Source organism: Salvelinus alpinus, chromosome 31, assembly GCF_045679555.1.
Source record: "Salvelinus alpinus chromosome 31, SLU_Salpinus.1, whole genome shotgun sequence".
Lineage (NCBI taxonomy): Eukaryota > Metazoa > Chordata > Actinopteri > Salmoniformes > Salmonidae > Salvelinus > Salvelinus alpinus.
In genome coordinates, this window is record NC_092116.1 from 24722403 (window position 1) to 24737402 (window position 15000).

Sequence of the window (15000 nt, forward strand, 5' to 3'; positions counted from 1 at the left end):
AGGATACCATACCCCCTGGTCTGAGGATACCATACCCCCTGGTCTGAGGATACCATACCCCCTGGTCTGATGATACCATACCCCCTGGTCTGATGATACCATACCCCCTGGTCTGATGATACCATACCCCCTGGTCTGAGGATACCATACCCCCTGGTCTGATGATACCATACCCCCTGGTCTGATGATACCATACCCCCTGGTCTGAGGATACCATACCCCCTGGTCTGAGGATACCATACCCCCTGGTCTGAGGATACCATACCCCCTGGTCTGAGGATACCATACCCCCTGGTCTGAGGATACCATACCCCCTGGTCTGAGGATACCATACCCCCTGGTCTGATGATACCATACCCCCTGGTCTGATGATACCATACCCCCTGGTCTGATGATACCATACCCCCTGGTCTGATGATACCATACCCCCTGGTCTGAGGATACCATACCCCCTGGTCTGAGGATACCATACCCCCTGGTCTGATGATACCATACCCCCTGGTCTGATGATACCATACCCCCTGGTCTGAGGATACCATACCCCCTGGTCTGAGGATACCATACCCCCTGGTCTGAGGATACCATACCCCCTGGTCTGAGGATACCATACCCCCTGGTCTGATGATACCATACCCCCTGGTCTGATGATACCATACCCCCTGGTCTGATGATACCATACCCCCTGGTCTGAGGATACCATACCCCCTGGTCTGAGGATACCATACCCCCTGGTCTGAGGATACCATACCCCCTGGTCTGATGATACCATACCCCCTGGTCTGAGGATACCATACCCCCTGGTCTGATGATACCATACCCCCTGGTCTGATGATACCATACCCCCTGGTCTGAGGATACCATACCCCCTGGTCTGAGGATACCATACCCCCTGGTCTGATGATACCATACCCCCTGGTCTGATGATACCATACCCCCTGGTCTGATGATACCATACCCCCTGGTCTGAGGATACCATACCCCCTGGTCTGATGATACCATACCCCCTGGTCTGATGATACCATACCCCCTGGTCTGAGGATACCATACCCCCTGGTCTGAGGATACCATACCCCCTGGTCTGAGGATACCATACCCCCTGGTCTGAGGATACCATACCCCCTGGTCTGAGGATACCATACCCCCTGCTCTGAGGATACCATACCCCCTGGTCTGAGGATACCATACCCCCTGGTCTGATGATACCATCCCCCCTGGTCTGATGATACCATACCCCCTGGTCTGATGATACCATACCCCCTGGTCTGAGGATACCATACCCCCTGGTCTGAGGATACCATACCCCCTGGTCTGATGATACCATACCCCCTGGTCTGATGATACCATACCCCCTGGTCTGATGATACCATACCCCCTGGTCTGAGGATACCATACCCCCTGGTCTGAGGATACCATACCCCCTGGTCTGAGGATACCATACCCCCTGGTCTGATGATACCATACCCCCTGGTCTGATGATACCATACCCCCTGGTCTGATGATACCATCCCCCTGGTCTGAGGATACCATACCCCCTGGTCTGAGGATACCATACCCCCTGGTCTGAGGATACCATACCCCCTGGTCTGATGATACCATACCCCCTGGTCTGAGGATACCATACCCCCTGGTCTGATGATACCATACCCCCTGGTCTGATGATACCATACCCCCTGGTCTGAGGATACCATACCCCCTGGTCTGATAATACCATACCCCCTGGTCTGATGATACCATACCCCCTGGTCTGAGGGTACCATACCCCCTGGTCTGATGATACCATACCCCCTGGTCTGAGGATACCATACCCCCTGGTCTGATGATACCATACCCCCTGGTCTGATGATACCATACCCCCTGGTCTGAGGATACCATACCCCCTGGTCTGATGATACCATACCCCCTGGTCTGAGGATACCATACCCCCTGGTCTGATGATACCATACCCCCTGGTCTGATGATACCATACTCCCTGGTCTGAGGATACCATACCCCCTGGTCTGATGATACCATACCCCCTGGTCTGATGATACCATACCCCCTGGTCTGAGGGTACCATACCCCCTGGTCTGAGGATACCATACCCCCTGGTCTGAGGATACCATACCCCCTGGTCTGAGGATACCATACCCCCTGGTCTGAGGATACCATACCCCCTGGTCTGAGGATACCATACCCCCTGGTCTGAGGATACCATACCCCCTGGTCTGAGGATACCATACCCCCTGGTCTGAGGATACCATACCCCCTGGTCTGAGGATACCATACCCCCTGGTCTGATGATACCATACCCCCTGGTCTGAGGATACCATACCCCCTGGTCTGAGGATACCATACCCTCTGGTCTGAGGATACCATACCCCCTGGTCTGAGGATACCATACCCCCTGGTCTGAGGATACCATACCCCCTGGTCTGATGATACCATACCCCCTGGTCTGAGGATACCATACCCCCTGGTCTGATGATACCATACCCCCTGGTCTGATGATACCATACCCCCTGGTCTGAGGATACCATACCCCCTGGTCTGAGGATACCATACCCCCTGGTCTGAGGATACCATACCCCCTGGTCTGATGATACCATACCCCCTGGTCTGAGGATACCATACCCCCTGGTCTGAGGATACCATACCCCCTGGTCTGAGGATACCATACCCCCTGGTCTGATGATACCATACCCCCTGGTCTGATGATACCATACCCCCTGGTCTGATGATACCATACCCCCTGGTCTGAGGATACCATACCCCCTGGTCTGATGATACCATACCCCCTGGTCTGATGATACCATACCCCCTGGTCTGAGGATACCATACCCCCTGGTCTGAGGATACCATACCCCCTGGTCTGAGGATACCATACCCCCTGGTCTGAGGATACCATACCCCCTGGTCTGAGGATACCATACCCCCTGGTCTGAGGATACCATACCCCCTGGTCTGATGATACCATCCCCCCTGGTCTGATGATACCATACCCCCTGGTCTGATGATACCATACCCCCTGGTCTGAGGATACCATACCCCCTGGTCTGAGGATACCATACCCCCTGGTCTGATGATACCATACCCCCTGGTCTGATGATACCATACCCCCTGGTCTGATGATACCATACCCCCTGGTCTGAGGATACCATACCCCCTGGTCTGAGGATACCATACCCCCTGGTCTGAGGATACCATACCCCCTGGTCTGATGATACCATACCCCCTGGTCTGATGATACCATACCCCCTGGTCTGATGATACCATCCCCCTGGTCTGAGGATACCATACCCCCTGGTCTGAGGATACCATACCCCCTGGTCTGAGGATACCATACCCCCTGGTCTGATGATACCATACCCCCTGGTCTGAGGATACCATACCCCCTGGTCTGATGATACCATACCCCCTGGTCTGATGATACCATACCCCCTGGTCTGAGGATACCATACCCCCTGGTCTGATGATACCATACCCCCTGGTCTGAGGATACCATACCCCCTGGTCTGAGGGTACCATACCCCCTGGTCTGAGGATACCATACCCCCTGGTCTGAGGATACCATACCCCCTGGTCTGAGGATACCATACCCCCTGGTCTGATGATACCATACCCCCTGGTCTGAGGATACCATACCCCCTGGTCTGAGGACATGTGTGTGTCTTACCTGAGATTTTCAACCTCTTGACTGTTTTGGTGGAGTTGTTGGTCGCATGGACATTCACACTGATAGGTTCTCCATGGTAGTAGAGCTGAGAGAGAAGGAGAGAAAGAGAGGGGGAGAAAGAGAGGATGAAAGAGAGAGAACAAGAATGAGAGATAAAGGGGAGGGGTTGGGGGTCAATATACAGTGAGCTTCAAAAATATTGTGACAGTGACTAAGTTTGTTGTTTTGTCTCTGTACTGCAGCACTTTGGATTTGAAATTATATAATGACTATTCGGTTAAAGCGCTGACTGTCAGCTTTGGCGTCAGGTAGCCTAGTGGTTAGAGTGTAGAGGTGGCAGGTAGCCTAGTGGTTAGAGTGTAGGGGCAGCAGGTAGCCTAGTGGTTAGAGTGTAGGGGCAGCAGGTAGCCTAGTGGTTAGAGTGTAGAGGTGGCAGATAGACTAGTGGTTAGAGTGTAGGGGCAGCAGGTAGCCTAGTGGTTAGAGTGTAGGGGCAGCAGGTAGCCTAGTGGTTAGAGTGTAGGGGCAGCAGGTAGCCTAGTGGTTAGAGTGTAGAGGTGGCAGATAGACTAGTGGTTAGAGTGTAGGGGCAGCAGGTAGCGTAGTGGTTAGAGTGTAGGGGCAGCAGGTAGCCTAGTGGTTAGAGTGTAGGGGCGGCAGATAGACTAGTGGTTAGAGTGTAGGGGCAGCAGGTAGCGTAGTGGTTAGAGTGTAGGGGCAGCAGGTAGCCTAGTGGTTAGAGTGTAGGGGCAGCAGGTAGCCTAGTGGTTAGAGTGTAGGGGCAGCAGGTAGCCTAGTGGTTAGAGTGTAGGGGCGACAGGTAGCCTAGTGGTTAGAGTGTAGGGGTGACAGGTAGCCTAGTGGTTAGAGTGTAGGGGTGACAGGTAGCGTAGTGGTTAGAGCACTGGGCCAGTAACCGAAAGGTTGATGGATCGAATCACAGAACTGACAAGGTAAAAATCTGTCGTTCTGCCCCTGAGCAAGGTAGTTAACCCACTGTTCCCCAGGCGCCGAAGACATGGATGTCGATTATGGCAGCCCCCCCCCCCCTCTCTCTGATTCAGAGGGGTTGGGTTAAATGCGGAAGACATATTTCAGCTGAATACATTCAGTTGGACAACTGACTAGGTATCCCCCTTTAATGTGAGGCTATTTTCATCCAAATCGGGTGAACCGTTTATAAATTACAGCACTTTTTGCACATAGTTCCCCCATTTTAGGGGACCAAAAGTATTGGTACAAATTCACTTATGTGTATTAAAGTAGTCAAAAGTGTAGTATTTGGTCCTTTATTCCTAGCATGCAATGATACCTCAAGCTTGTGACCAGTGGTGTGCATTCATGGATGCCAAGAGAAGCCAGGCTTCCCCCAAAAACATTAAATAATGTATCTTTCGTCTCTCTGTGTTTCATAATTTTTCTTCAATTCGCAAGAGGCTGAATGTATCTCACTGGCCCCTCTCTCTCTCTGTAGACCATCTTTCTGATGCTGTCTGGACAGAGAAACAGCTCCCCTCTGTCTCTCTCTGTAGGCCATCTTTCTGATGCTGTCTGGACAGGGAAACAGCTCCCCTCTGTCTCTGTATGGGTAGACCATCTATCTGGTGCTGTCTGGACAGGGAAACAGCTCCCCTCTCTCTCTCTCTGTAGGCCATCCTTCTGATGCTGTCTGGACAGGGAAACAGCTCCCCTCTGTCTCTGTATGGGTAGACCATCTATCTGATGCTGTCTGGACAGAGAAACAGCTCCCCTCTGTCTCTGTATGGGTAGACCATCTATCTGATGCTGTCTGGACAGAGAAACAGCTCCCCTCTGTCTCTGTATGGGTAGACCATCTATCTGATGCTGTCTGGACAGGGAAACAGCTCCCCTCTGTCTCTGTATGGGTAGACCATCTATCTGATGCTGTCTGGACAGAGAAACAGCTCCCCTCTGTCTCTGTATGGGTAGACCATCTATCTGATGCTGTCTGGACAGGGAAACAGCTCCCCTCTCTCTCTGTAGGCCATCTTTCTGATGCTGTCTGGACAGGGAAACAGCTCCCCTCTCTCTCTCTGTAGGCCATCTTTCTGATGCTGTCTGGACAGGGAAACAGCTCCCCTCTCTCTCTCTGTAGGCCATCTTTCTGATGCTGTCTGGACAGAGAAACAGCTCCCCTCTGTCTCTGTATGGGTAGACCATCTATCTGATGCTGTCTGGACAGGGAAACAGCTCCCCTCTGTCTCTGTATGGGTAGACCATCTATCTGATGCTGTCTGGACAGAGAAACAGCTCCCCTCTGTCTCTGTATGGGTAGACCATCTTTCTGATGCTGTCTGGACAGAGAAACAGCTCCCCTCTGTCTCTGTATGGGTAGACCATCTATCTGATGCTGTCTGGACAGGGAAACAGCTCCCCTCTGTCTCTGTATGGGTAGACCATCTATCTGATGCTGTCTGGACAGGGAAACAGCTCCCCTCTGTCTCTGTATGGGTAGACCATCTATCTGATGCTGTCTGGACAGAGAAACAGCTCCCCTCTGTCTCAGTATGTGTAGACCATCTATCTGATGCTGTCTGGACAGGGAAACAGCTCCCCTCTCTCTCTGTATGGGTAGACCATCTATCTGATGCTGTCTGGACAGGGAAACAGCTCCCCTCTGTCTCTGTATGGGTAGACCACCTATCTGATGCTGTCTGGACAGGGAAACAGCTCCCCTCTGTCTCTGTATGGGTAGACCATCTATCTGATGCTGTCTGGACAGAGAAACAGCTCCCCTCTGTCTCAGTATGTGTAGACCATCTATCTGATGCTGTCTGGACAGGGAAACAGCTCCCCTCTCTCTCTGTATGGGTAGACCATCTATCTGATGCTGTCTGGACAGGGAAACAGCTCCCCTCTGTCTCTGTATGGGTAGACCATCTATCTGATGCTGTCTGGACAGAGAAACAGCTCCCCTCTGTCTCTGTATGGGTAGATCATCTATCTGATGCTGTCTGGACAGGGAAACAGCTCCCCTCTGTCTCTGTATGGGTAGACCATCTTTCTGATGCTGTCTGGACAGGGAAACAGCTCCCCTCTGTCTCTGTATGGGTAGACCATCTTTCTGATGCTGTCTGGACAGAGAAACAGCTCCCCTCTGTCTCTGTATGGGTAGACCATCTTTCTGATGCTGTCTGGACAGGGAAACAGCTCCCCTCTCTCTCTCTGTAGGCCCTCTTTCTGATGCTGTCTGGACAGGGAAACAGCTCCCCTCTGTCTCTGTATGGGTAGACCATCTATCTGATGCTGTCTGGACAGGGAAACAGCTCCCCTCTGTCTCTGTATGGGTAGACCATCTATCTGATGCTGTCTGGACAGAGAAACAGCTCCCCTCTGTCTCAGTATGTGTAGACCATCTATCTGATGCTGTCTGGACAGGGAAACAGCTCCCCTCTCTCTCTGTATGGGTAGACCATCTATCTGATGCTGTCTGGACAGGGAAACAGCTCCCCTCTGTCTCTGTATGGGTAGACCACCTATCTGATGCTGTCTGGACAGGGAAACAGCTCCCCTCTGTCTCTGTATGGGTAGACCATCTATCTGATGCTGTCTGGACAGAGAAACAGCTCCCCTCTGTCTCAGTATGTGTAGACCATCTATCTGATGCTGTCTGGACAGGGAAACAGCTCCCCTCTCTCTCTGTATGGGTAGACCATCTATCTGATGCTGTCTGGACAGGCAAACAGCTCCCCTCTGTCTCTGTATGGGTAGACCATCTATCTGATGCTGTCTGGACAGAGAAACAGCTCCCCTCTGTCTCTGTATGGGTAGACCATCTATCTGATGCTGTCTGGACAGGGAAACAGCTCCCCTCTGTCTCTGTATGGGTAGACCATATTTCTGATGCTGTCTGGACAGGGAAACAGCTCCCATCTGTCTCTGTATGGGTAGACCATCTTTCTGATGCTGTCTGGACAGAGAAACAGCTCCCCTCTGTCTCTGTATGGGTAGACCATCTATCTGATGCTGTCTGGACAGGGAAACAGCTCCCCTCTCTCTCTCTGTAGGCCATCTTTCTGATGCTGTCTGGATAGGGAAACAGCTCCCCTCTGTCTCTGTATGGGTAGACCATCTTTCTGATGCTGTCTGGACAGGGAAACAGCTCCCCTCTCTCTCTCTGTAGGCCATCTTTCTGATGCTGTCTGGATAGGGAAACAGCTCCCCTCTGTCTCTGTATGGGTAGACCATCTTTCTGATGCTGTCTGGACAGGGAAACAGCTCCCCTCTCTCTCTCTGTAGGCCATCTTTCTGATGCTGTCTGGACAGGGAAACAGCTCCCCTCTGTCTCTGTATGGGTAGACCATATTTCTGATGCTGTCTGGACAGGGAAACAGCTCCCATCTGTCTCTGTATGGGTAGACCATCTTTCTGATGCTGTCTGGACAGAGAAACAGCTCCCCTCTGTCTCTGTATGGGTAGACCATCTATCTGATGCTGTCTGGACAAGGAAACAGCTCCCCTCTCTCTCTCTGTAGGCCATCTTTCTGATGCTGTCTGGATAGGGAAACAGCTCCCCTCTGTCTCTGTATGGGTAGACCATCTTTCTGATGCTGTCTGGACAGGGAAACAGCTCCCCTCTCTCTCTCTGTAGGCCATCTTTCTGATGCTGTCTGGACAGGGAAACAGCTCCCCTCTGTCTCTGTATGGGTAGACCATCTTTCTGATGCTGTCTGGACAGGGAAACAGCTCCCCTCTCTCTCTCTGTAGGCCATCTTTCTGATGCTGTCTGGATAGGGAAACAGCTCCCCTCTGTCTCTGTATGGGTAGACCATCTTTCTGATGCTGTCTGGACAGGGAAACAGCTCCCCTCTCTCTCTCTGTAGGCCATCTTTCTGATGCTGTCTGGATAGGGAAACAGCTCCCCTCTGTCTCTGTATGGGTAGACCATCTATCTGATGCTGTCTGGACAGGGAAACAGCTCCCCTCTGTCTCTGTATGGGTAGACCATCTATCTGATGCTGTCTGGACAGGGAAACAGCTCCCCTCTGTCTCTGTATGGGTAGACCATCTATCTGATGCTGTCTGGACAGGGAAACAGCTCCCCTCTCTCTCTCTCTGTAGGCCATCTTTCTGATGCTGTCTGGACAGGGAAACAGCTCCCCTTTCTCTCTCTGTAGGCCATCTTTCTGATGCTGTCTGGACAGGGAAACAGCTCCCCTCTCTCTCTCTGTAGGCCATCTTTCTGATGCTGTCTGGACAGGGAAACAGCTCCCCTCTCTCTCTCTCTGTAGGCCATCTTTCTGATGCTGTCTGGACAGGGAAACAGCTCCCCTTTCTCTCTCTGTAGGCCATCTTTCTGATGCTGTCTGGACAGGGAAACAGCTCCCCTCTCTCTCTCTGTAGGCCATCTTTCTGATGCTGTCTGGACAGGGAAACAGCTCCCCTCTCTCTCTGTGTAGGCCATCTTTCTGATGCTGTCTGGACAGGGAAACAGCTCCCCTCTGTCTCTGTATGGGTAGACCATCTTTCTGATGCTGTCTGGACAGAGAAACAGCTCCCCTCTGTCTCTGTATGGGTAGACCATCTTTCTGATGCTGTCTGGACAGAGAAACAGCTCCCCTCTGTCTCTGTATGGGTAGACCATCTATCTGATGCTGTCTGGACAGGGAAACAGCTCCCCTCTCTCTCTCTGTAGGCCATCTTTCTGATGCTGTCTGGATAGGGAAACAGCTCCCCTCTGTCTCTGTATGGGTAGACCATCTTTCTGATGCTGTCTGGACAGGGAAACAGCTCCCCTCTCTCTCTCTGTAGGCCATCTTTCTGATGCTGTCTGGATAGGGAAACAGCTCCCCTCTGTCTCTGTATGGGTAGACCATCTTTCTGATGCTGTCTGGACAGGGAAACAGCTCCCCTCTCTCTCTGTAGGCCATCTTTCTGATGCTGTCTGGACAGGGAAACAGCTCCCCTCTGTCTCTGTATGGGTAGACCATATTTCTGATGCTGTCTGGACAGGGAAACAGCTCCCATCTGTCTCTGTATGGGTAGACCATCTTTCTGATGCTGTCTGGACAGAGAAACAGCTCCCCTCTGTCTCTGTATGGGTAGACCATCTATCTGATGCTGTCTGGACAGGGAAACAGCTCCCTCTCTCTCTCTGTAGGCCATCTTTCTGATGCTGTCTGGATAGGGAAACAGCTCCCCTCTGTCTCTGTATGGGTAGACCATCTTTCTGATGCTGTCTGGACAGGGAAACAGCTCCCCTCTCTCTCTCTGTAGGCCATCTTTCTGATGCTGTCTGGACAGGGAAACAGCTCCCCTCTGTCTCTGTATGGGTAGACCATCTTTCTGATGCTGTCTGGACAGGGAAACAGCTCCCCTCTCTCTCTCTGTAGGCCATCTTTCTGATGCTGTCTGGATAGGGAAACAGCTCCCCTCTGTCTCTGTATGGGTAGACCATCTTTCTGATGCTGTCTGGACAGGGAAACAGCTCCCCTCTCTCTCTCTGTAGGCCATCTTTCTGATGCTGTCTGGATAGGGAAACAGCTCCCCTCTGTCTCTGTATGGGTAGACCATCTATCTGATGCTGTCTGGACAGGGAAACAGCTCCCCTCTGTCTCTGTATGGGTAGACCATCTATCTGATGCTGTCTGGACAGGGAAACAGCTCCCCTCTGTCTCTGTATGGGTAGACCATCTATCTGATGCTGTCTGGACAGGGAAACAGCTCCCCTCTCTCTCTCTCTGTAGGCCATCTTTCTGATGCTGTCTGGACAGGGAAACAGCTCCCCTTTCTCTCTCTGTAGGCCATCTTTCTGATGCTGTCTGGACAGGGAAACAGCTCCCCTCTCTCTCTCTGTAGGCCATCTTTCTGATGCTGTCTGGACAGGGAAACAGCTCCCTCTCTCTCTCTCTGTAGGCCATCTTTCTGATGCTGTCTGGACAGGGAAACAGCTCCCCTTTCTCTCTCTGTAGGCCATCTTTCTGATGCTGTCTGGACAGGGAAACAGCTCCCCTCTCTCTCTCTGTAGGCCATCTTTCTGATGCTGTCTGGACAGGGAAACAGCTCCCCTCTCTCTCTGTGTAGGCCATCTTTCTGATGCTGTCTGGACAGGGAAACAGCTCCCCTCTGTCTCTGTATGGGTAGACCATCTTTCTGATGCTGTCTGGACAGAGAAACAGCTCCCCTCTGTCTCTGTATGGGTAGACCATCTATCTGATGCTGTCTGAACAGAGAAACAGCTCCCCTCTGTCTCTGTATGGGTAGACCATCTATCTGATGCTGTCTGGACAGGGAAACAGCTCCCCTCTGTCTCTGTATGGGTAGACCATCTATCTGATGCTGTCTGGACAGGGAAACAGCTCCCCTCTCTCTCTCTGTAGGCCATCTTTCTGATGCTGTCTGGACAGGGAAACAGCTCCCCTCTGTCTCTGTATGGGTAGACCATCTATCTGATGCTGTCTGGACAGGGAAACAGCGCCCCTCTGTCTCTGTAGGCCATCTTTCTGATGCTGTCTGGACAGGGAAACAGCTCCCCTCTGTCTCTGTATGGGTAGACCATCTATCTGATGCTGTCTGGACAGAGAAACAGCTCCCCCCTGTCTCTGTATGGGTAGACCATCTATCTGATGCTGTCTGGACAGGGAAACAGCTCCCCTCTGTCTCTCTCTGTAGGCCATCTTTCTGATGCTGTCTGGACAGAGAAACAGCTCCCCTCTGTCTCTGTATGGGTAGACCATCTATCTGATGCTGTCTGGACAGGGAACAGCTCCCCTCTCTCTCTCTGTAGACCATCTATCTGATGCTGTCTGGACAGGGAAACAGCTCCCCTCTGTCTCTCTCTGTAGGCCATCTTTCTGATGCTGTCTGGACAGGGAAACAGCTCCCCCCTGTCTCTGTATGGGTAGACCATCTATCTGATGCTGTCTGGACAGGGAAACAGCTCCCCTCTCTCTCTCTCTGTAGGCCATCTTTCTGATGCTGTCTGGACAGGGAAACAGCTCCCCCCTGTCTCTGTATGGGTAGACCATCTATCTGATGCTGTCTGGACAGGGAAACAGCTCCCCTCTCTCTCTCTGTAGACCATCTATCTGATGCTGTCTGGACAGGGAAACAGCTCCCCTCTGTCTCTCTCTGTAGGCCATCTTTCTGATGCTGTCTGGACAGGGAAACAGCTCCCCCCTGTCTCTGTATGGGTAGACCATCTTTCTGATGCTGTCTGGACAGGGAAACAGCTCCCCTCTGTCTCTGTATGGGTAGACCATCTATCTGATGCTGTCTGGACAGGGAAACAGCTCCCCCCTGTCTCTGTATGGGTAGACCATCTATCTGATGCTGTCTGGACAGGGAAACAGCTCCCCTCTGTCTCTGTATGGGTAGACCATCTATCTGATGCTGTCTGGACAGGGAAACAGCTCCCCCCTGTCTCTGTATGGGTAGACCATCTATCTGATGCTGTCTGGACAGAGAAACAGCTCCCCCCTGTCTCTGTATGGGTAGACCATCTATCTGATGCTGTCTGGACAGGGAAACAGCTCCCCTCTCTCTCTCTGTAGACCATCTATCTGATGCTGTCTGGACAGGGAAACAGCTCCCCTCTGTCTCTCTCTGTAGGCCATCTTTCTGATGCTGTCTGGACAGGGAAACAGCTCCCCTCTGTCTCTGTATGGGTAGACCATCTTTCTGATGCTGTCTGGACAGGGAAACAGCTCCCCTCTCTCTCTCTGTAGGCCATCTTTCTGATGCTGTCTGGACAGGGAAACGGCTCCCCCCTGTCTCTGTATGGGTAGACCATCTTTCTAATGCTGTCTGGACAGGGAAACAGCTCCCCCCTGTCTCTGTATGGGTAGACCATCTATCTGATGCTGTCTGGACAGGGAAACAGCTCCCCTCTGTCTCTGTATGGGTAGACCATCTATCTGATGCTGTCTGGACAGGGAAACAGCTCCCCTCTGTCTCTGTATGGGTAGACCATCTTTCTAATGCTGTCTGGACAGGGAAACAGCTCCCCTCTGTCTCTGTATGGGTAGACCATCTTTCTAATGCTGTCTGGACAGGGAAACAGCTCCCCTCTCTCTCTCTGTATGGGTAGACCATCTTTCTGATGCTGTCTGGACAGGGAAACAGCTCCCCCCTGTCTCTGTATGGGTAGACCATCTTTCTAATGCTGTCTGGACAGGGAAACAACTCCCCTCTCTCTCTCTGTATGGGTAGACCATCTTTCTGATGCTGTCTGGACAGGGAAACAGCTCCCCTCTGTCTCTGTATGGGTAGACCATCTTTCTGATGCTGTCTGGACAGGGAAACAGCTCCCCCCTGTCTCTGTATGGGTAGACCATGTATCTGATGCTGTCTGGACAGAGAATCAGCTCCCCTCTGTCTCTGTATGGGTAGGCCATCTTTCTGATGCTGTCTGGACAGAGAAACAGCTCCCCTCTGTCTCTCTCTGTAGGCCATCTTTCTGATGCTGTCTGGACAGGGAAACAGCTCCCCCCTGTCTCTGTATGGGTAGACCATCTTTCTGATGCTGTCTGGACAGGGAAACAGCTCCCCTCTGTCTCTCTCTGTAGGCCATCTTTCTGATGCTGTCTGGACAGAGAAACAGCTCCCCTCTGTCTCTGTATGGGTAGACCATCTTTCTGATGCTGTCTGGACAGGGAAACAGCTCCCCTCTGTCTCTCTCTGTAGGCCATCTTTCTGATGCTGTCTGGACAGAGAAACAGCTCCCCTCTGTCTCTGTATGGGTAGACCATCTATCTGATGCTGTCTGGTTAAAAGGTGAATAACATTGTTGCCGCCTGTAGCATTGAATGCAAGGGAAGCCAGCGAGCATCTAGACAATCAGAGCTGAGCTAAACTGAGTGAGTTCAACTGTGAATGGTCCTGTCGCACCAAAAAAAAGTGTCAAGGGAAGCCAGTTAGCATTTGGCTTCTCTCCAATCACAGAGAAATATGTCATCAACAGAAACAACTTGAATTGTTGCATCTCGTTGAGTTGTTGTTCTCCAGTAGCTAGCTAGCTAAAATTGTCCCTTTACTAAATTAGCCATGGATGGAGATAGGAATTTGAACTTGTGGTTTTACTTAATTCTCTGTACTGGCCAATGATTATAATGGGGATTCTGATCCAACCATTAATTCATTCATTGTGCCCCTGGCCTGAGAGGATGGAAGTTCAATATGTAGCTAGATGTAGAAGGCTAATGTTAACTAGCTGGCCTGGTGCATCGTTACCCATGAAAGAAAGTTAGGCTAGCGAGCAAGCATTTTAGCCAGATAGCTTAGGACAACAAAAACTTAAAGCTGGTACTGTATGACAGTCATACACCGTTTAGGCAACATGAAAGAGGAGGGTGACGTTGTTTCTCTACAAGTAGGGTGAGACAACATGTTTTTTTCTACTTGCACGAATGCACACACACACACACAAATCAGTACCATGGACAGCCACATATTTAGCTTAAGTTGATTGGACTAAATCGTTTTTGGTATCTTATAATTGTCACTGTATTAGAACCAAGCAGAGGTGATTTGATGAAGTTGAAATGGTGCTTGAATAGTGAAGGCAGCTCCTGTTTTCTTTGTGACTTGTGGTAACTCTCTGTGGTTCTAAATCAATAGTTGTTTAGTAGTCCCGGAAATATTGGAAACATTAACTTGCTTGACCACGGAACTGTTTGTTACATGTAATATGTTTTGTGTTCTTCACCGGACAGATGTTGTTCTCCAGTTTTGTGATGAAACAAAGGTGTGGTTGAATTTATTCTGCCACTGTGTCTTCTTATTGTCCCCCCCTTAGGCCTATAAATCACGATCGCAAGGCATATGAACTAACAGGTTATAGAGCAAACAATGCAATTGTCACAACACATAGGTTGTAACATGGCTATTTTTCCCTGGTTTGGTTTCCCCAGTGATTTTACCCAAACACTGCTACTGCTTGTGGCACTAACTTGTTAGATGCATGAAGCTGTTTGTTTTGGTTGTGTTTCAGATTATTTTGTGCCCAATAGAAATGAATGGTAAATAATGTATTGTCAATTTGGAGTCACTTTTATTGTAAATAAGTATATAATATGTTTCTAAACACTTCAACATTAATGTGGATGCTACCATGAATGAATTGTGAATAATGATGAGTGAGAAAGTTACAGACGCACCCCCACGCCCCCACGCCATGCGGTGTAGGCCGTCATTGTAAATAAGAATTTGTTCTCAACTGACTTTCCTAGTTAAATAAGGTTAAATATATATCTATTTTTATAGATAGAGAGAGATAGAGATAGAATATGACGGCAGGTAGCCTAGCAACAAAACATAATTTCCCCCCCCTTTTTTCATCTGCTATAACCAATTAATCAAATATTATTTGTAGAACGCTTTTTACAAAT

At 50.7% G+C, this 15000-nt stretch overlaps 1 protein-coding gene across 3 annotated transcripts in view; it reads right to left on the reverse strand.

Annotated features, from left to right (window-relative positions):
• Positions 1-15000, reverse strand: part of LOC139561853 (arrestin red cell-like) — a 108947-nt gene that overhangs the window by 40531 nt on the left and 53416 nt on the right. For all 3 annotated transcript variants that reach the window (XM_071379169.1, XM_071379168.1, XM_071379170.1), the window contains exon 9: positions 3653-3737. In XM_071379169.1, the coding sequence (XP_071235270.1) occupies positions 3653-3737 (85 nt within the window). The remainder of the gene's footprint in view (positions 1-3652; positions 3738-15000) is intronic.